Source organism: Caenorhabditis remanei, chromosome I (assembly GCF_010183535.1).
Source record: "Caenorhabditis remanei strain PX506 chromosome I, whole genome shotgun sequence".
Taxonomy (NCBI): Eukaryota; Metazoa; Nematoda; class Chromadorea; order Rhabditida; family Rhabditidae; genus Caenorhabditis; species Caenorhabditis remanei.
The window spans coordinates 6,505,216-6,523,727 of record NC_071328.1 but is presented as its reverse complement, the minus strand read 5'-3'; the positions used below and the strand labels follow the sequence as shown (position 1 = coordinate 6,523,727).

The following is an 18,512-nucleotide window of genomic DNA, read 5'->3' as shown; positions in this document are numbered from 1 at the left end:
AAACCAAAACTTCTTTGATTCACTAAAAAAGAACGTGAAAAATCAGCGTAATTTTTTCTCCGTGAACTTATCATCACGTGAAATCTTCTAGTAACCCAGGAAACTGGAGGAGAGATCTAGAGCGAAGATAAGGAAAACCGCATAAATAGCCGGCGATTCCAATAGAATCTTCAGTGAGTTTCAAAACTCTCCAAATCTGAAAGTATGGCTCAATCCGTCCCACCAGGAGACATCCAGACTCAACCAAATGCCAAGATTGTCTTCAACGCCCCGTATGATGACAAGCATACCTACCACATCAAGGTGATCAACTCTTCGGCTCGGCGTATTGGATACGGTATCAAGACCACCAACATGAAGAGACTCGGAGTGGATCCACCATGTGGAGTTCTTGACCCAAAGGAGGCTGTTCTTTTGGCTGTTTCCTGTGATGCTTTTGCTTTTGGACAAGAGGTAATTATAATTTAACAGAGCTCCCCGTTGCTAGTCTCAGTTTCTTTCAGGACACCAACAACGATCGTATCACTGTCGAATGGACCAACACCCCAGACGGCGCCGCTAAGCAATTCCGTCGTGAGTGGTTCCAAGGAGACGGAATGGTTCGCCGTAAGAATCTCCCAATCGAATACAATCCATAGAGAGTGAGAACTCGTCTTTTGGAAATGACATCGTCTGAGCGGAAGTTGGTTATTCTCTTATGAAGTATTGCGTTCTCTTTTGTTTTGTTTTTTGTTTTGTTATGAGACACACAGACGGCGTTTATACAGACATACATTCATTTTAACAAATAACTTACCTCCAAATGATCCAGAATGTAAGGTGGATTAGTCATTCCGAGTCTCATCATTGATCCATCTGGGATCACTTTGACCAGTGCATTCAACAGATCCGGCAACACTAAATTGATATCTCTTCCCCATGCGCCGAGATCTTCTGAAGTCAGCCACAATTCCTTGACCCCTTCATCGTGGAATGCAGCTCTTGCTTGTTCGACAAGATCCTCCAGTGGATAACTGACAAGATCACCACGGGCCATTTTAGTTTTGCAATATGTGCAATTGTTGAGACATCCGGTTGAAATCGACAGGACTTCAATCAATTCATTTTTACGCATTTTTGGAAGACTGAGAAGAGCATCTGGACGATTTCGAGTTAGAAGACGAACCTGAAAACTACATGTAGCCTACTAGTTCGTAGAATAGTCGGTAAAACCTTATTTCCTTTGAGAGTTTCTTCGACAACCTCGACGATTCTATCGATTTGTTTAACTCCAACAATTGAAACGTTCTGTAGCCATGGTTCCGATGGTGCCGCCTGTGACACACATCCTGCCATAATGATCTTTTTCCCTTGCTCTTGTCCTTGAACAACCAAATTGTTTGCTTGTTGTTCAGACGGTGTCTTGACTGTACAACTGTTCAAAACCCATACATCTGCAGCTTCTCCTTCTTTCAGAACATCATATCCGGCTTGTTGAAGTAGACCAGCCATGTATTCACTGTCGGATGTGTTATGAGAACAACCCCATGTACGGACCCAAACTTTTTGCCCAACTCCAGGAACCATTGAATCCACGTTGGGGACATCTTCTTTTTCTTTTGGAAGTTGTTTGCGGGTTCTGAAAACTAAAATTGAAACTACAGAACTTGCCACAGTGAAAATGTTCAGTTTATTTCACAAAAGCAGAAAATCTAAAAAAAAACATTTCAGTTCAGAATTGTACCTGATCTTGATTTCAGCAGCATCTCTGCTTCCCACTGGACCTCTTCCGACGATATCTTCGATGTCCATTTTGTAACCCTGTAAACATTATAGTTGAGCCATCATTTTTGAAAAATGTTATTATCGGAATAAAAAAGTTCCGACATTTTTTACCGACGCGCAAGAGTCGCGGCACTGGTAGATCAGAAACGCCCACTCATCATAAACATTTCTTCTGCAAAATCAGGGCACAGTTTCATTGGATTCGCGGGTGAAGTTTTGTTTAAAAATACCACTTTTTAAATAAAACTTGACCTATTTCCTTTAAAATTTCATTTCCACCATGAAATTTGAGGAAAAAAGATCAAATTTTAAAGAAAATAGGTCAAATTTTATTTTAAAAGTGGTATTTTTAAACAAAACTTCACCCGCGAATCCAATGAAACTGTGCCCTGATTTTGCAGAAGAAATGTTTATGATGAGTGGGCGTTTCTGATCTACCAGTGCCGCGACTCTTGCGCGTCGCTAAAAAATGTCGGAACTTTTTTATTCCGATAATAGGATCGAAGGGGTTTTCGATAAAAAATATTTCGAGTATTTCTATATTTCAGAAATTTTCAAAAACCTGAAAAACTGTCAAATACAATTTCAGAGCAACAACAGTTCCGAAAGATAACAAAGAATATTTGAATTTAAAAAAAAGCGATTTTATATTAGTTTTTTGGTTTGATACATAATTTTTCAAGAAGAAATGCACATAATTGAATAGAATGAGGTGAGAAGCGAATATGACCATGTTTGTGTGAAAATGAAAGAATTTGATTGATAACTGGAAAAGTATTTAAGAAGAATAAAACTGAAAATTCAGAGGGGAAATTTCGAAATTCGGGAAGATGAATGCTATTATGCGGTGGAAAAATGGGAAAAATTATTGACTAGTTCAGACGGAAAAGTGTCTCAAATGGGGTTGCCACAGAGGTAGAAAGAGATCATATGGAACTGGAGGTGATAAAATAACAGGCAAAGGTTGGATTTTTTCTAGAAAAAATTTAATTAAAAACCAATCGAAAAATTATAATACATTCTGTATAAAGGTGGTGTCGTAGTTGATGATGAGAACTTTGAGAAAGCTCATTTCTCGTCGCGTGTTTTCAAATATCACTCGAGGATCTTCACTTTCGCATCTGGAAATAATTAGAGAGTTTGCAATCATAGAATATTTGTAAAATTGGCTACTACTGACAGAAAAAAAAACATCTCGTACGAACTTATGGTAAAATAGCAGAAATGTTAGTCCTAGACAATTGTAAATTATTATTGGCTGAAATCAACTGAAACACAATGCCTGCAAGAACAGTTCACAGAAAATTTTTTCAGCCTTAAAATTCTTTTACTTCTGAATACCTATTTCGAAGAAAACTATTGAGGTTCGTTTTTCTTTTTTTACCTTAAAATATTGGGTGCAATAACCATCGCCAAATTCGATGTATCCATTTTTGTCTTCGCCACAACTTCCTCTCTACTCAAATCTTGTAGTAAAGCTATCACTCGGACAAGTACTAGTCGATTGATCTCCGGCAATAAATCCACTAAGCGAATTGCTTCGGCAGGTGTGTCAGATGCGACCAGCGCTCTTTGATATAGATTCGGAAGGATCAGAGGAACGGGTAATTGTCGAAGCCACAGTTTGAGAAGACCAGCAGGAACGTTGGCATCGTGCATTTTAGGAGCAAGCCACCCATCCAATTGTCCACGGGCGGTGGCAAGTTGTTCAGGATCACCGGCTACTCTGAAAACTTGGAGAGGTGTTTAGGGATAAAGGGTGCTACTGTTGGATAATCGTATTTATTTTTTAGCATAATTTTACCGGAAAAGTCCTTCCGTTCTTCTTCCTCCGGATTGATACAACAATTCTATCAATGTTGTCAACAACCATGGCAGCTTCAACTCCGGAAATTTCTCTGATTGCATTTGCATCAATTCTTCAAGTGAAGCGGAGAAAAGAGGCGGTCGGAAAATGTGAATTTTAGTTTCTTGTATAGTCGAAAGTGTAGGTTTCAGCCTCGCAATCACTTTGCTTAACCTTTTTATACATTGTTGTGAAAAGTATGAGGTCGAAACTTCAGGAAGATCGAATATCGGATCAAGGTGTTTGTTCAGGAATTCGTTTAGTTTTTCGCTGATCGTTTCGGTGGGAAAGATGAATGCAAGAACGATTGTGAGAAGTTCCCAACCTCGTCTGAACAATTATTATGAAATAGTGCCGTATTCTGAGAACAAGATACCTTAAACTATCCGGTTTCTCATTATCTGATAATTGTTGCATCAGAAGAGCGATTGCCTCATCCGCAATCTCTGGTTTCTTCACAGCCAGCTCACAAAACGACAATGCAACTTGTTCCGGACTCGTTTTACTTTTTCTGTCACCCATATAAGACTGAATCAGTTTGAATAATGCAGTTGTCTCCTTTCTCAACTGTTTATTGTCCGGTTGAGTCAGTGAATTTTTCGGAGCATCTTTTGACCATCCATTCTTATTTTTGCTTTTTGTAGATGTTACGGAAGAGAAAAGTGACTTTCGTCCAGTAACAGGAGGTGATGCGGAACGAGATGAACGTGCAGGAATTGAATCGGAAGATGGTGCATGAGATAGTGTAGAAGATGCACTTGCTGCAGTTGGAAATGCGCCATATGGTGGGCCATTTCTTGTGGAGGGGGGATTAGCTCCGTACTCGCTTGCTGCTCGTTCGCTGAGCTCCTCGTCAAGTGACATCCACTGCAAAAATGGAGGGGAACGTTTGATGGAAAGATGGGAAGAAGAGGGAGACGGAACTTCTTTTGGAACGTAACAATTTTAGACGGAATATAAAGCATAATTTGGACATTTCTTATTATTAGAACAAAATGTTTTTTTTTTCAGTTTGAATCTTAATAATTTTACCTCAAACGAGCTTTGCATCCCATTCAGCGTATTTTGCGAGTTTTGACTGTTACTTCTGAACGTGACAACTCCAGTTTCGGGAGAAATATTCTGTGCGAAAACCGGTCCAGTCACCACTTTGTTCGCTACTCGTCGAACTGATGGAGATGTTTGAGTTTCACATGTTCGACGTATCTGTAACGTTACTCAATGAAGAAAATGTTCAATTTGCTGTGAACTTTACTTTAGCTGAAGCACCGCCTTCTGTATTCTCCTTGAGCGTTTGTAACTTCGCAAGTGGAATAATATCAATATCAGTTCCTGTTGGTTTCTGCCATTTCGTGACACTAGAAGAAGCATTGTAGTAGTAGTAACGTCCAGTTTTCGAATCGAATAATTCCCACCACTGATTTTGATGAGTGGTTTTCCTGTAAACATTATAAATTAAAAATTTTAATTTTAGTTTGCTCACAACCTTGATAGATTTTCTAGGATTTCCATATTTCAGTTAAATATGCTTTGATCCGTTTTTACCTGTTATAAAAAGTTTTTTTTTTCAATTTTATGTGAGGCCCAATGTTATTTTCAACATGAAAAACAATATTTGTCAAGTGAGAAATTTCGATTTTTCTTTTTAAAAAGCTGGATCTTTATTTAAATTTGTTGAAAATTTTACCGGTAGTGGTTTTTTAAAAGCATTTTGAATATTCGAAAAATTGGAGGATTTTTAGAACAATACTTCGAATAACCTTCACTTCAAATAATTGAAGAATAAAGAAAAACTCACACATTTGCTCCTGTTGGCGGTTCCCATGCACATTGTCCTGTCACCAGATTCGCATACATAGTCTGCCTCGATTGTGGCTCCACAATCTCCACCCACTCGACATTTGCAGCTCTACTCCCAGTCGATCCATTCTCATAGAACTCGGCATTATTAGACGGTGGTCGAGGAGCGATTTCGACGGTTTCCCCATCATTTATGCTCATTTTATGGCATTTGCGGCAGCGGTTTGTGTTCGGACGGGAGCCTGTAAAACACTGATTGTCAATTTTTTGTACGAAAAAAGGGAAGAAATGATGAAGAAGAACATGCACTTAGTTGTGTAAACCTCAAATTGGCTTAAGGCGGTCGAAGCGGGCGAACAAAACAAATAGGAAACAAGAGGGGGAAGCTTGGAACACATTTGCCTCAGAAAATCGATTTTGTCTCCACTTGTCTCTGCTAAACTCCATGGCGCGCCGGAAGTTCGGAGCTTCGTTGTTTTTCAGCGAAAAGATAATTTCGAAAATGCAAATCATGTGATAAGCTTTATATTATGAGTATTACTTATCGATCTCACTAGAATCTGAATTATCAGTTTAATAATTAAAGGTTTTGAAAGAAAAGAAAGTAAAGTAAGTTTTCAAATAATCTTCTGGAAATAAATCTGGAAAATGACTAGTTTCAGCTTATCAGTGTTATCAGTGTTATCAGAATGATGTCACCATATTTGTTGCAAAATTTATATGCAACTCACAATCAGGTTCGTTTACATGCATGCATGTCAAAAAAGAACACAAACTGAATAATGGAGAAATTCATGTTTGTGGGTGTTTCAGGATCCAAAAAAATGGCTTTTGGCTAATTAGATCCGGTCAAATTAGCTAATTAGAATATTGAAAAGTTCAAGCCCCATGATAAAAAGCTTCAAACATTTAGTGGTTCCATTTTCCTTCAGTTTCACTTCAGTCTTAAATATGTGAAATTTCTCTATAAGGAGACAACAATAATCACCGGATGGAACTCTAATAGGATAATAATAATAGCGAAGGGTTCTCGAGATGAAAGATGACCAAAAGAGGAACCAAAATGCGGAAAATCGAATGACTTTTCTGGAAATCAGTTTTTGAGATCATGTTTCTGTGATGGATTTACCGATTTGGAACGACTCTGAAAATTATATAAATTTTGAAAATTTTTGAATCACACGAATAATTTCTTGTTTATTTAAAGCTTCAACCAAAACAGAATCAGTTTCCTCCATATTTGTTCATAGTATTTTGTTGTGTCGTGGAAACAGTTCGCCTCCACAGTAATCCACGACTACTGTATCGCTGTTACCAAAATAAAAAATGTATATTGAATCGATCAGAGTAGATACAGGGATTCGAATTTCTCTAAAGTTTCACAGTTCACGAGATTAATCTACTGCTGACCTGATCCCACCTCTTTCATAGTTTTGACAACCATATGATAGAACACGTTCAACTGGCCATACGTACAAAAATTCCAAATTTTTAGACGACAACATTCCAAAATGGATATGGTTTGATTCCTAACCCGTATGTTCCCTCAACTTTCAACTCACCAGTTGCCAGTCTCTCTCCAATGCTCACTTATTCTTCAATGTCTAATTATTCTCAAACTACTGCCGAAATCTCGCCAAATCAAATTAGATACAGACCAAGTATCGATAACAGGTTTCATCGATCTCAGACCACTCAACAACAGTTCAATAATGGAGGTTCTAGAGAGCCAATTACTGTACGTACAGTCGATTTGAGCACAACAACTCAGAGATCCAATGAAATCTCTAGACATAATCCATTGGAAATGGACGTTATCACAACTGTATATTCAGAGAAAATTGTTTTGAAATGGCAGACACCTACGACGCGAAGTGAGGAGTTCTCCTTTTTGCTCCATTGATTTATAGAACTTTCAGGAGACATAAAATACGTTATAGACTCTGATACTTGTGACGGTAGAAGAGTTTCAACAGTTATTCAAGGACCACTTGCATTTACTACTTTCTTTATCAATACAACTCCTGGAAAGATCTATAATGTTGCTATCAAATGTAAATCTCTCGATAACAGACTTCTTATTGCAAAATGGTCATCTAAGATTCGAGCAGGTGGGAATTGGATCGACAGGTGATAACAATTGAATGTTCTATTTCAGAGCTGTCTTCTGCTGAATTCAATGATCTCTACGCAAAATGTCTCATTTTTATCAGGGCCAACCGAAAAAATCCATACATGCAAGAGTTTTCATTCGTTTATCGGTGCAAACCGAAAGCATATTGGGATCAAATCTTCAATTACTGTAACGATATAATGTACAAATACCGAAAAGACCAAAATGGACAACCTGGAAATCTTATAAATGGAAAAATCCAAGGACTCTTCTTTTCGGCGAGAGTTCTACCTGATGGAAGTATGCCGAAATGGTCGTATTTCGGAGATGTCAGAATGTCGATTGAAGCAAGTTCTCTTCTGGATCCAAGACTTCACAATTTCTATTTCGCTGACTTTTACTGTAACAAAGAAGTTCACTATGCAACTATAGTCATCTGTGTGAAGGATTCAGAAACTGACGAGTATTGCCGTGACAAATTGATTCGTCTCGACCCATTCACTAATACATTCATAAAATTGGAACCTCTGAAACATTACGGAAAATGGAAATATTACATCAACAGAAGTCTCATTGTAGAGCTGTTTTATACGGAAAATCTCAGTTTGAGCATGGGATATTTTTCCACTGTTTTTCCAGCTGGCGCAGGAAGGTCAAGAGTAAATGGATTGCCGAACAATAAAGTGTGTCGTGCTTGCAACTTGTATCCAAGTTCAGTACCGTCAAACTCTTCTATTGTATATCACTCCTCCAGAACCTGAACTGACTGAATTTCTGAATGCCAAAGAGACAGAAAACAGTACCTTTTGAACTAGATCCCATGTTACCATAATCCTAATCCCAAAAGTACCGTAAGCCTAAACTCACAATAATTGTATATAGTATTTCGATATCTGAAATTGCAACTCTTGTTCTTTTTAATTTTAATTCCGATCACTTCCCAATTAATCCTTGCCACATTTCAATGAAAACCCAGTTGCTCTTGTTCCAATGCTCCCTAGAACCCTGTAGATTTCTGTGATTCTCTTCCCACCATATACCTTTTCCCCGTACTTCGTATCATTAAAATTTTGCAATATCTTACTGTTCTCCGTGTTATAAAATTCCCGATTATTTTTCCTGATTTCTTTGATTGAAATAAAGTTGTACTTAGCTCCACGTTCTTTCAGTAGGGTCTAGAAATAGTTGCACAGGCTGTCTGTTTAAAATCAACAAATGTTAGAATTTTTTAATCAAAAAATTATTTGATCAAGATTCACATCAGAGTTGAAATCCTGTTGAAATTGTCGTTTTGAAGGAACTTGAAAAGGAACTTCTGCTAAAAAGGGCGCTAGACGGAATTTCGGAATGTCGTTGCTTGTTTTTTTTTCTCATTTATTTTTTGCAGTTGCCGAATTCCAGCGAGAAAATGATATGTTATCTTTTTTTTGTTGATGGAATTATGCAAAAGCATTCCATTACTGTCCTTTATAGCCACGCTCACGTCTTTCTTGATCTTGTTTCTTCGTCTATTTTCTTCCCTTTTCATGCAATCTGTTGTCGTTGAGAAATCAAAACAATGCTTTTTCCAGATGAACTTTGGCGGAGGTTGGGCTCCATGGCACAACCCGCCAAATCCTGAATCTCATTCATGGCACAATCCGCCAAACTTTGAACCTCATTCATGGCGTCCATATGCAAATAACCAAGGCGGAGGTCCGATGCGCCAACAACCTCCACAGCAGATACATCCACAGCATATGCATCCACAACATATACATCCACAACATATGCATCCACAACATATGCATCCGCAACACAATCATAATTCGAGAAATGGGTGGTTAGACGTGTTATCAAATCCATATTTTTCAAGAAACATTCATGCACAGAACCATATGACAAATTATGAAAGGTATTAAACAAAAAAGAATTTTTGGAGAGGAAATACACATGTTGTCAGAAACCGAATGCATCTTTTCAATCAGCCACAACCACCTCCAGTGCAACGTCCATTGATGAAGAGACCACCTCCAAAGAACGAGATGAGTGAAATCGTTAAGCAAACTTTGATGAATAGTAGGTTTTGTGTTAAATTTCTGCTTAATAAAACGCATGTTCTAATTTCAGACGCCCATGTTCCTGGATTACGCACTGGTCTTCAAATGCGAAATGCCATGCAACAACGAGCAAAAACAAGAGGAAAAAATCAAGAAAAAATAATAAATGCAATGCAACTTGTGGTGAATTTCTCAGTATTTTCGGAAAGAATCGAACTGAGATGGCAGCAACCTACTGCTCGAAGTATGTTAATCAAATAAGTCACATTTCGGAAATTTGAAACAAGTATTTTCAGAAGATATTAAGTACGTTGTAATTTTGGAGCACATAAAAACAAGGGGAATCACAACAATCGAGAAATCGTCGACATCAATGCATTGTGATCTTCAAGTAACAGCTGGAGAAACTTATAAAATTGATGTTCATTGCAAATCAAATGACGATAAACCGTTTTTGATTGCTGTGTGGTCGAAACAAATTCGAGCAGGTAAAATCTTGTTCTTTTTATTTGTCTAACTAAAAATATTTCATTTCAGAATTCTGTTATTCCGAACTGAAACAGCTTCTTCAAAAGTGTTATTTCTTCGTTTCCCGAGGCATAAAAGCAGATCCTCAAATGCACGAATTCTGTGTAGTTTATCGATGCAAACCAAAGATTTATTGGGATGAAATTCATCATTATTGCAATGACGTTATGCAAAAATATATCAAAGACGATAATGGGCAACCTGGAAACTTGATTAACGGGAAGATAAACGGACTGTTCTTCTCGGCTCGCCTTCTCCCTGATATGACACTTCCTCAGTGTTCACCATTTGGAAATGTTCGAATGATTATCAATGCCTTCCTTATTCTGAATCCAGAAAGACATAACTTCTACTTTTCTGACTTCTACTGTAACAAGAACATACACTACGTGACGATTGTCATCTGTGTCATTGATTCTGAAACGGATAGATACTGTCGAGAGAAGTTGGTCAGAATAAATCCTCTGTCCAATCCATTTGTGAAATTGATTCCTCCGACTGATAGATTTGGTCAATGGAGATTTTATATCAATTACACGTTGTGGGTGGAATTGTATTACACGGAAGACATACAATTGGATATGGGCCAATTCTCAGCAATTATGGCAACAGGAGCAGGAACATCGAAAATTGGAGGGCTTCCTAATAATAAGCATTGTAATATGTGTAATTTATATCCAATTGGAAAGAAGAAACTTGTAACAGTGGAAGAAGCGAATCGTAATGTCACAGATTTGGATTCAACAATGGCAGCGATACTTCGAGAGGATAACCACGTGGATTCAGAAGTGGCTGATACTTTGGCATTCCTGATAGACCGTGTTGAAGAAAGAAGTTTGAGTTCAGAGGAGCTCACTGAGAAGCTTGACAAAAATCTTGTTCGAGCTGTTGAGGTTATGAACAAGATTGTTTCAAAAGATAAAGCTAGTACACTTGCTTCGATAGCAAAGAATTTGAATGATTTCATCAGTGGATTCAATAAAAGAAGAGATGCTCTGATCCAAGAAGTCAAGAAATTGAAATCTTCCAGTTAGCCTTGTGTTTCGAATTGTTCATCCACTTGCATTTGCTGAAAGTGAAGCTCGGAGAAACTGAAATCTATTTAATATGTTTTTTTTAATTGTTTAAAGTGTAATACTCGCTTGTTTCACTAGTGAGAATATTACCAATTCTAGTTGTTTTCCAATTTCCATTTCCAACTTGTCTCGCCCGTTACGTGTAATCTTTTTATACGGTTTGCTTCTTTTGTAAATTTTTAATCATGCTGCTAGCTCTTATATTAATTAATGAATTCATCATGTTTTGCGTGTATTGCCGTCCAGAAAGTTTGAATATGAATTTCATTTTGGATTATCTAGTTTATTATAGGTGGATTGTTTTCAAAATTATGTGATTTTCCAGAAATGGATGAGTTCATCAAATGGTGTAAGGGTCGAGGATACAGTTTCGACGGTCTCGAAATCACGTGCCCACCTGGAAATTGCGGAAACGGAATCTATGCAACACGTTCGTTCAGGAGTGGATTACCAATCATCACTCTCCCAGAATACGATATGATCAATTCGGCTCTTGTTCTCGATCTTCCGTTCTATCGAAAGAAAATGGCTAATGTGAATGAGAAACTGAAACCGATGGAAATTTTGACAATGTTCTTTTGTTTCGAAGACTTTGAACAATCCGCGTGGTCTCCGTACTTGAAAGTTCTACCGAAAGAGTTTGATACTCCAGCATTCAAAAGAATTGACTACGATGTGAACACACTACCGTTGTCTATTCGAAAATATTGGATTGATCAGAAAAAAGAGATTTCTGATATCTCGGAGAAGGTGATTATTTTAAATTACATCATTCAAGCAATAATTGATTCAGCTGAAACTTTTACATTAGTCTTCATTATTTCAGCTCCGCCGTCTTTTCCCCGAACTGGCGCATGATAAGATTTTATGGGCGTGGCATGTAGTCAACACCAGATGTATTTTTGTCGAAAATGAGGAACATGACAACGTGGATAACACAGATGGTGACACGATTGCAGTTATCCCATATGTCGATATGCTTAATCATGATCCCGAAAAGTATCAGGGTGTGGCACTACACGAGAAACGAAATGGACGGTATGTCGTGCAAGCAAGACGTCAAATTTTAGAAGGAGAACAAGTGTTCGTTTGCTATGGAGCTCATGATAATGCACGACTTTTGGTTGAATATGGATTCACGTTGCCACATAATTTGGGTGCTAAAGTTCTGATTCCTCAGGGTGAGTATCAAGTAAACTGTGTTTTGCAGCTTTTTTCAAAACTTGTCAGTTAAATTACAAACAAATCATGAAATCATGATTTTATTTTCTAGAAGTTCTTCTAACCCTCGCCAAAATCGCTGGAATTCAAGTAACACGAGAACATGAGATGGTTCTCGAAGAAGTTGGTCTCCCAAGTCATCTATATGCAACTGATGAGGGACCAAGTTGGTCATTACGAACAAATGTGCGTGTGATGCTTTTAGAGCATTGGCAGATGGCAAATGGACGATGGAAGAAAATTATCTATTCTCATGACCCCATTGATGAGGAAGTTGATCAAAAAATTGATGAGAAACTGGAAATCATGTTGAAAGAATTGAGGAATGGAGTTGTCGAAAAAACTAAGAAAATGCCACAAGAGGTACAATGGATGTGGGAAGAGCAAGTAAAAGTGTGCGACGTGGCGATTGAATCTTTCGAAAAACCGAAAACTCCAGTTCAAGAAGAGAAGAAAGAAGAAGTTGCAGAATTAGAGTAGAAAAATGCAATGAATAGAAGAACGATTAGGATATGTCTGCATATATGTTGTTATAATAGAATTTGCTATATCATAATACATACTTGTTAATTGTTTTCTAATTGCAGAAAAAGTCTAATCAACAGTTCGAGTCTCGCTATCTCAGAAACAGGGTGTTCCTTGGAAGTTTAGACTTGTGCTTTTACACTTGTTAACGTGCCGAGATTTTATGTAAACTTGGAAAAATTAGAAACAGTAACACGAAATAAAATAGAAGGAGGGGGATTACAATATAGAACTTGCGTTTTTTGGCCCGGTGAGCAGTTGGGGAGGGGAAGGGAAAAAAAGAGATGCATTGTCATTTTTGATAGGATCAGACGAAAATGTTGCTAATTCTTTCTGGAATTGTTATTGTTGGAATTATTAAACTGTGATTGGCGTGTGCTTTGGTTTTCTCATGTAATCGTCCAATTCTCGATCCAAGTCAGCCAACGATTTCTTTTTTGGAAGAGTTGGGAACGCCTTTCTTCCCTGAAATCCACCGTTGTTTTGGAATCGATTGTTGTGATTGTTATTGTGGAAGAATTTGCGATTTGGGTGCTGTTGATTGAAGTTTGGTCTGAAATTGACAAACTTTGATTTAAGAATAATATTTAGAGATCCTTCAGCACAATGTTTTTTCTTAAATATAGAAATATCAAATTCGGAACTAAAGTTTTCAGTGTACATTTTTCAACGTTTACTTGATCACAGTTAATTTCTTGCAAAACTACTTACCTGAATGGCCTTCTGAAATTGTTCTGAAACTGTGGATTTCTCTGAACAAAATTGTTCCGCTGTGGGAATCGCTGGATTGGAACAGTGCTCACAAACGATACACGACTTTCTGAAATCAAATTATACAATAACCTCTATCAAAACTAAAACTTACGAAATGGAACTGCCCGATGTTGGAAAGTTGGGCGCGGACGACGAATGATTGGTTTCGGAGCGTAATCCATTTCGTTGTACTGAAAATAGATGAGAATAAATAAAGTTTAGTTTCGAAGCCTACCTGCTGCGGATTAGCTTTTTTCATCGGTGCTGGGATTCTCTGTGGTTGAGGCTTCATCATTACAGTTTTTGGTCTTGGTCTTGGTATAGATGAGAATCTAGAAAATTAGTTTTTGGCTTATTTTTACTGCTCTCACAAGTTTTTTTGTACTTACCTGTCGTTTAGCGACATCTTGGAATTTCCAGCAATCACAATTTTTGACGGCACTTTTCTTGCTGTCATTGTAGCTTTTTCTCTGAAAAAAATGAGCAATTTTTCGAAAAAAGTTCATAATATCTGTTTGATCTATTAAAAACGCTCGAAAATCAAGAAACGAAAATCAGGCGGGAAAACCGAATTTTAGTTTTTAACAAAAATAAAAAAAGGGATGATGAAAATCACACGAAAACAGCTGAATTCACTGATTTTTCGCTAGTTTTTGCGGCTTTTTCTGTGCACAATCGATGAACACATATGTTTTTCGAGCCAAAAGGAAACACGCTCCATCGCACTCCGCCGTCACGACTGCGATATTTTTCTTATTTATTCGCATTTTTCTCCAATATAAATGAGACTTTCAGCGAAGAACATGTTAAGTTAGTTTCATAATTTTCTAATTTCTCTGAATTCCAATCCTGCTCTACCTAGAGCCGCGATTTTCGTCAAAAAGTTATTCTTGTTGAAATTCTATTTCATAGTTTTTGTAACTTAAACAAGATTTAGTTCAGCATTTTTCCGGTATTCTGTACGCGCAATAACTACGAAATTTGATATGATACATAATACATTCTTCCTCACACGAAATACTTTCCTCGAAGGATGATTCATCCTTTCCCGAATGATTGGGAATGAAATAAATTGTTGTCTTCTTTCTCACATCGTTCAGTTCATTTTTTGTAGAACATTCGTCATTGTTCCTCTTTGTTTTTCTTCTCTTCTCTCTGCCGTTTTCACAAACTTTAATTTTCACTCTCTAGTGTAGCCTGTAACATTTATCTTTTCAGGCGATGAAGGCCTTGCTTCTCTCATTAGCCCTGGTGGGGCTCGTCGCCAGTTTAGACCTTGAACCGCTCCTCAACATGTGCTCTAACCCACCATCAGAACAGAAAAAGTTGAGCGACAAAATGACACTTCCAGCATCATATAAGGTGAATAGTTTCCATAATTAATCTTTCGAAAACAATACTTTCAGATTTCTGGATCAGTTACAGATTGGAAAGGTCTGAATACTTATCTTCTAATGGAAACATCCACTAATGGTTTTCGAGTTCTCGAGAGAAAGAAGGATGAACAAGTGGACAAATGGATTCAGTACTTGAGTGGAGACAAACGCATTGAGTATATTACAAAAGGTTATTGTTGATTCAATTATGTTCCCAAACTGTAAAAAAGTAAACTTGTGTTTTCTAAATCGTAAAATTTCAGATGGAGACTGCGATGAAAAAGCCGCAAAGCCAGAGATTATCAAAGTACCACGTTTTGCCAGCATCATCGGTAACGAGACATCTTCCATTTCCAGTATTGTGAACGGGATCTTGGTTTTCATTGAAAGCAACTCAGGATATGCTGTCAAAGATCATGTCGATTTAGTTGGAGGAGTGAATGCAATGAAATGGGTCTCATGTGTGAACGGAACAAGTGCGAATGACACAAAGGTTTTGGTAGAAATTCGTTACGGAGGTGATGATTCTATCGCACCAGCCGTAAAGGGTTTCTCCAACCCAATTCTACTCTCAATTCGCCTTGCTGAACTTTCCGATTTCAACAGCACTGTTCCAATCAACCATTGGTCTCTGGAACTTGATCGTTTCGAGCTTCCTTCTGGAAACGAAGCTAACATTGCTCATGGAATCTATTGCCAAGGAAGGAACGAAACTGCCATTACTCTCAAACCGCTGGACGAGTTCGCTGCGAATCTCAACTTTTTCGATTACGAAACGAACAAATCTGAAGTTGTCGAAGTTCTATATTCAAAATCGAACAAAGTGTTCATTGTTGCTGGTTCCTCATTCGATAACGTTATGAGACAAAAAGTTAATTATGATGGAAATTTGAAGTATCCAAATGAGACAGATTTCATTCTCCATGATTTCCAGTTTGGATATGAGTTTACAATGAGTCGAGGTGCTTGTGATAATTTCACTGGTTTGACTGAAAACACAAACGACGTAATTGTCGACAACAATACTGTTCTCATTATGAAACCAATGGAAAATATTTTGGTGGAGGATCGTTTGAGATGGGTTCCATACGAAAATGATGTTGATATGACGGGAACTAGCTTGAGAACGTATCGCGCATCCGACGGACTTGATAACGTTGTGGAGCTTCATTTAACTCAAGATGGAGAAGTGCATTCCATCAACAAATTCCGTGCTCGTAAAATAATTCAATCTATGACTGTGACAAGAATTCCAATCGCTTCATCCGGGTTGAACACGGGTTCTGTTCAAATCGCGGATTGCTACGACAATGGACAGTATTCGAACAACACGTGGATTCTACCAATCAAAGACAGTGAGTTCACTTGATAGCCTTGAGTTATCATATTCGTATTATTCCCAGAGAATCTCACTGATTTGCACAAAGTTGGTTTGCCTCGTTTCAACAAGGCAGTTGTGGAAACAATCAACAAGAATGTTGCTCCTGTGATTCCATATCGTGTTGTTGCTTTCTACGTCGAAAACCGAGACGGTGGACTTTCTATGCTTCTCCGTTTATCTGAAAAAACTACTGTACAACCAGGAAATGTTGGATATAACTACACCACCGAGTTGACTACTGCCGAATTGTTCAATAAGATGAATGCCTCGTTATTTTCGGAGAAAATGCCGATTGTTGTAGAGACCATTACTGGAGCCAAGGAGGTAATTCAACCTGAGCTGATATATTAATCATTAGAAGTTTGAGAGAAACACAGTATTAAGTAGATTGTAGTTCCATTTCAAATACTATATAAAACCTCCTTGAATATATTTTTCTAGGAGTGGATCGCCGATGCGAGTGCAATGAAGTCTTTCCCACCAGACACAGACACAGGATTCCTTGGATACACCGGTGGTGCGATGTTCGTTCTTGCCATTTTCTGTCTTCTGATTGGTGTTTCAATTGGAGCTGTTGGAGTGTTTGTCGTCACACGTCGCCAACGTATTTCTACTCTGGCTTACCAAGTGTTCGAGTAGCTGTTTATTTATTAACTTTCTCTCTTCTCCGTTTGCCATAATTTTATGTGATTTTTCTTATCATCACTGGCTCCCTCCCAGTTTTTATTTATCGACACAGTTATCTACGATCCCCCATTCATTCCTCGAGTTCCATTTTCATTTCAACTGGTATACACTGTCTTATCTTGTATATAGATTGCCGCTGCAATTTTGGTGAAATTGTCAATTTGTTCCCCGTTAATCTTTTTCGTGTACCATCGGATATACTCTCATTGCCAATAGAAACCCGTTTTATAAAACAAATCTCGATGAAATTTTTACTTACTCTTCTTATTCAAACGTTTTCTTTTGAAGTGGCGGTTGGTTTTAGAACCATTCTCTCTATCTGAGCAAATTAATGTACGTACTGAAGACAACTATTTCATTGTCCAGATGTCTCAAGCCCTACGCAGTGCCAAAGAACGGGCATTCCAAATCGTGGAAAAGGCTTCTAGAATACGAGTTCAAGATGCCAGAGACAATATCGGAGCAAGAACAACTGGAAGACAACTCAAAAAAGGACATAATCAAATGGGACACACGCAAGGAGCTCTAGAAAGAGCAGCGAAACCGCCACTCGGATGGATTTGGGGTGATTTCTTTCGACCATGGCAAAGAATGTATCCGGGAGAGAAGCTTTTCAACGCGGATATTAAGTGAGTGATTATTTTCGGAATTAGTAATGTTTCTCTGCTTGAACCTTTTTTTAAATACAGTATACCCTTTCCAGCTCCCGCCGTGAGTATATTCCTCTCTCATTGATTGAACTCGCTCGTCTCATTGATCTAGGATGGATCAACCCAAGTCGACCAATCGATGTTTCGGCTCTATGTGCTACTCAGAAGTTTCAAATCAATCCAAAAATCCGACAATACGGATTTGATTTGACCGAAGAAGGAGCTGACTCATTTCCATACCCAATTGATATCGAAGTTCAATATGCAACACAATCAGCTATCGCAGCTGTTGAAAAGGCAGGCGGAAGAGTTCGTACCGCCTATTATGATGTGGAGAGTCTAGAAGCAGCGGTCAATCCCAAAGCGTGGTTCGAGAAAGGAAAAGTTATTCCAAAACGGAAAGCACCTCCGGCAAGTCTCATTGAATATTATATGGACGCAAAGAACCGTGGATATCTGAGTGAAGAAACAGAAATGGAGAAAGAGAGACAATTGAGTGCAGATGTCAGAGGATATGTGTTGCCAGATGTGAAAGTTTCATCAGCACTCAAATCAATTGATCAAGTTTTCCATGGAATACCTTCGGGAAGTGTAGTTTCGCTGGCTGATAAGAAAGTGTTCGCTCCAAAAAATGAATTGCACAGAGAATATTATAATCGTCAGGTTTCGGATAAACTATATTCTTAAAATGCTTATTTTAGATTCCAGTTTGTTTTTTGTTGATCTTGTTTCTATTACCTAGTTTTGTAGTTC

The 18,512-nt window shown here is 38.0% G+C and overlaps 9 protein-coding genes across 9 annotated transcripts; 6 read left to right on the top strand and 3 right to left on the bottom strand.

Moving 5' to 3' along the window:
• Positions 1-204: 204 nt before the first annotated feature.
• On the top strand, positions 205-638 carry GCK72_001227 (uncharacterized protein; the record flags this gene model as incomplete). Its single annotated transcript, XM_003111390.2, has 2 exons — positions 205-453; positions 504-638. 2 exons carry the CDS (start codon positions 205-207, stop codon positions 636-638), a joined length of 384 nt encoding a protein of 127 aa, XP_003111438.1.
• GCK72_001226 (uncharacterized protein) lies at positions 559-5,611 on the bottom strand (the record flags this gene model as incomplete). The annotated part of the gene is made up of 11 exons (XM_003111324.2): positions 559-672; positions 797-1,165; positions 1,213-1,618; positions 1,724-1,800; positions 2,783-2,885; positions 3,149-3,490; positions 3,569-3,940; positions 3,987-4,477; positions 4,643-4,816; positions 4,866-5,049; positions 5,409-5,611. 11 exons carry the CDS (start codon positions 5,609-5,611, stop codon positions 559-561), a joined length of 2,835 nt encoding a protein of 944 aa, XP_003111372.2.
• Positions 5,612-6,736: 1,125 nt separating this feature from the next.
• Positions 6,737-8,284, top strand: GCK72_001225 (uncharacterized protein; the record flags this gene model as incomplete). Its single annotated transcript, XM_053722884.1, has 4 exons — positions 6,737-6,757; positions 6,906-7,284; positions 7,330-7,521; positions 7,569-8,284. 4 exons carry the CDS (start codon positions 6,737-6,739, stop codon positions 8,282-8,284), a joined length of 1,308 nt encoding a protein of 435 aa, XP_053591529.1.
• Positions 8,285-9,047: 763 nt separating this feature from the next.
• Positions 9,048-9,368, bottom strand: GCK72_001224 (uncharacterized protein; the record flags this gene model as incomplete). The annotated part of the gene is made up of 1 exon (XM_053722883.1): positions 9,048-9,368. The coding sequence occupies one exon, from the start codon at positions 9,366-9,368 to the stop codon at positions 9,048-9,050; it is 321 nt and encodes a 106-aa protein (XP_053591528.1).
• On the top strand, positions 9,050-11,124 carry GCK72_001223 (uncharacterized protein; the record flags this gene model as incomplete). Its single annotated transcript, XM_053722882.1, has 5 exons — positions 9,050-9,417; positions 9,466-9,581; positions 9,633-9,806; positions 9,859-10,050; positions 10,100-11,124. 5 exons carry the CDS (start codon positions 9,050-9,052, stop codon positions 11,122-11,124), a joined length of 1,875 nt encoding a protein of 624 aa, XP_053591527.1.
• A 369-nt stretch (positions 11,125-11,493) lies between these two features.
• On the top strand, positions 11,494-12,867 carry GCK72_001222 (uncharacterized protein; the record flags this gene model as incomplete). Its single annotated transcript, XM_003111216.2, has 3 exons — positions 11,494-11,916; positions 11,993-12,347; positions 12,440-12,867. 3 exons carry the CDS (start codon positions 11,494-11,496, stop codon positions 12,865-12,867), a joined length of 1,206 nt encoding a protein of 401 aa, XP_003111264.2.
• A 402-nt stretch (positions 12,868-13,269) lies between these two features.
• Positions 13,270-14,122, bottom strand: GCK72_001221 (uncharacterized protein; the record flags this gene model as incomplete). Its single annotated transcript, XM_003111350.2, has 5 exons — positions 13,270-13,465; positions 13,624-13,732; positions 13,778-13,856; positions 13,901-13,997; positions 14,055-14,122. The coding sequence occupies 5 exons, from the start codon at positions 14,120-14,122 to the stop codon at positions 13,270-13,272; spliced, it is 549 nt and encodes a 182-aa protein (XP_003111398.2).
• Positions 14,123-14,886: 764 nt separating this feature from the next.
• GCK72_001220 (uncharacterized protein) lies at positions 14,887-17,061 on the top strand (the record flags this gene model as incomplete). Its single annotated transcript, XM_003111101.2, has 5 exons — positions 14,887-15,027; positions 15,072-15,231; positions 15,305-16,396; positions 16,445-16,746; positions 16,864-17,061. The coding sequence occupies 5 exons, from the start codon at positions 14,887-14,889 to the stop codon at positions 17,059-17,061; spliced, it is 1,893 nt and encodes a 630-aa protein (XP_003111149.2).
• A 414-nt stretch (positions 17,062-17,475) lies between these two features.
• Positions 17,476-18,446, top strand: GCK72_001219 (uncharacterized protein; the record flags this gene model as incomplete). Its single annotated transcript, XM_003111377.2, has 2 exons — positions 17,476-17,738; positions 17,813-18,446. 2 exons carry the CDS (start codon positions 17,476-17,478, stop codon positions 18,444-18,446), a joined length of 897 nt encoding a protein of 298 aa, XP_003111425.2.
• Positions 18,447-18,512: the final 66 nt, after the last annotated feature.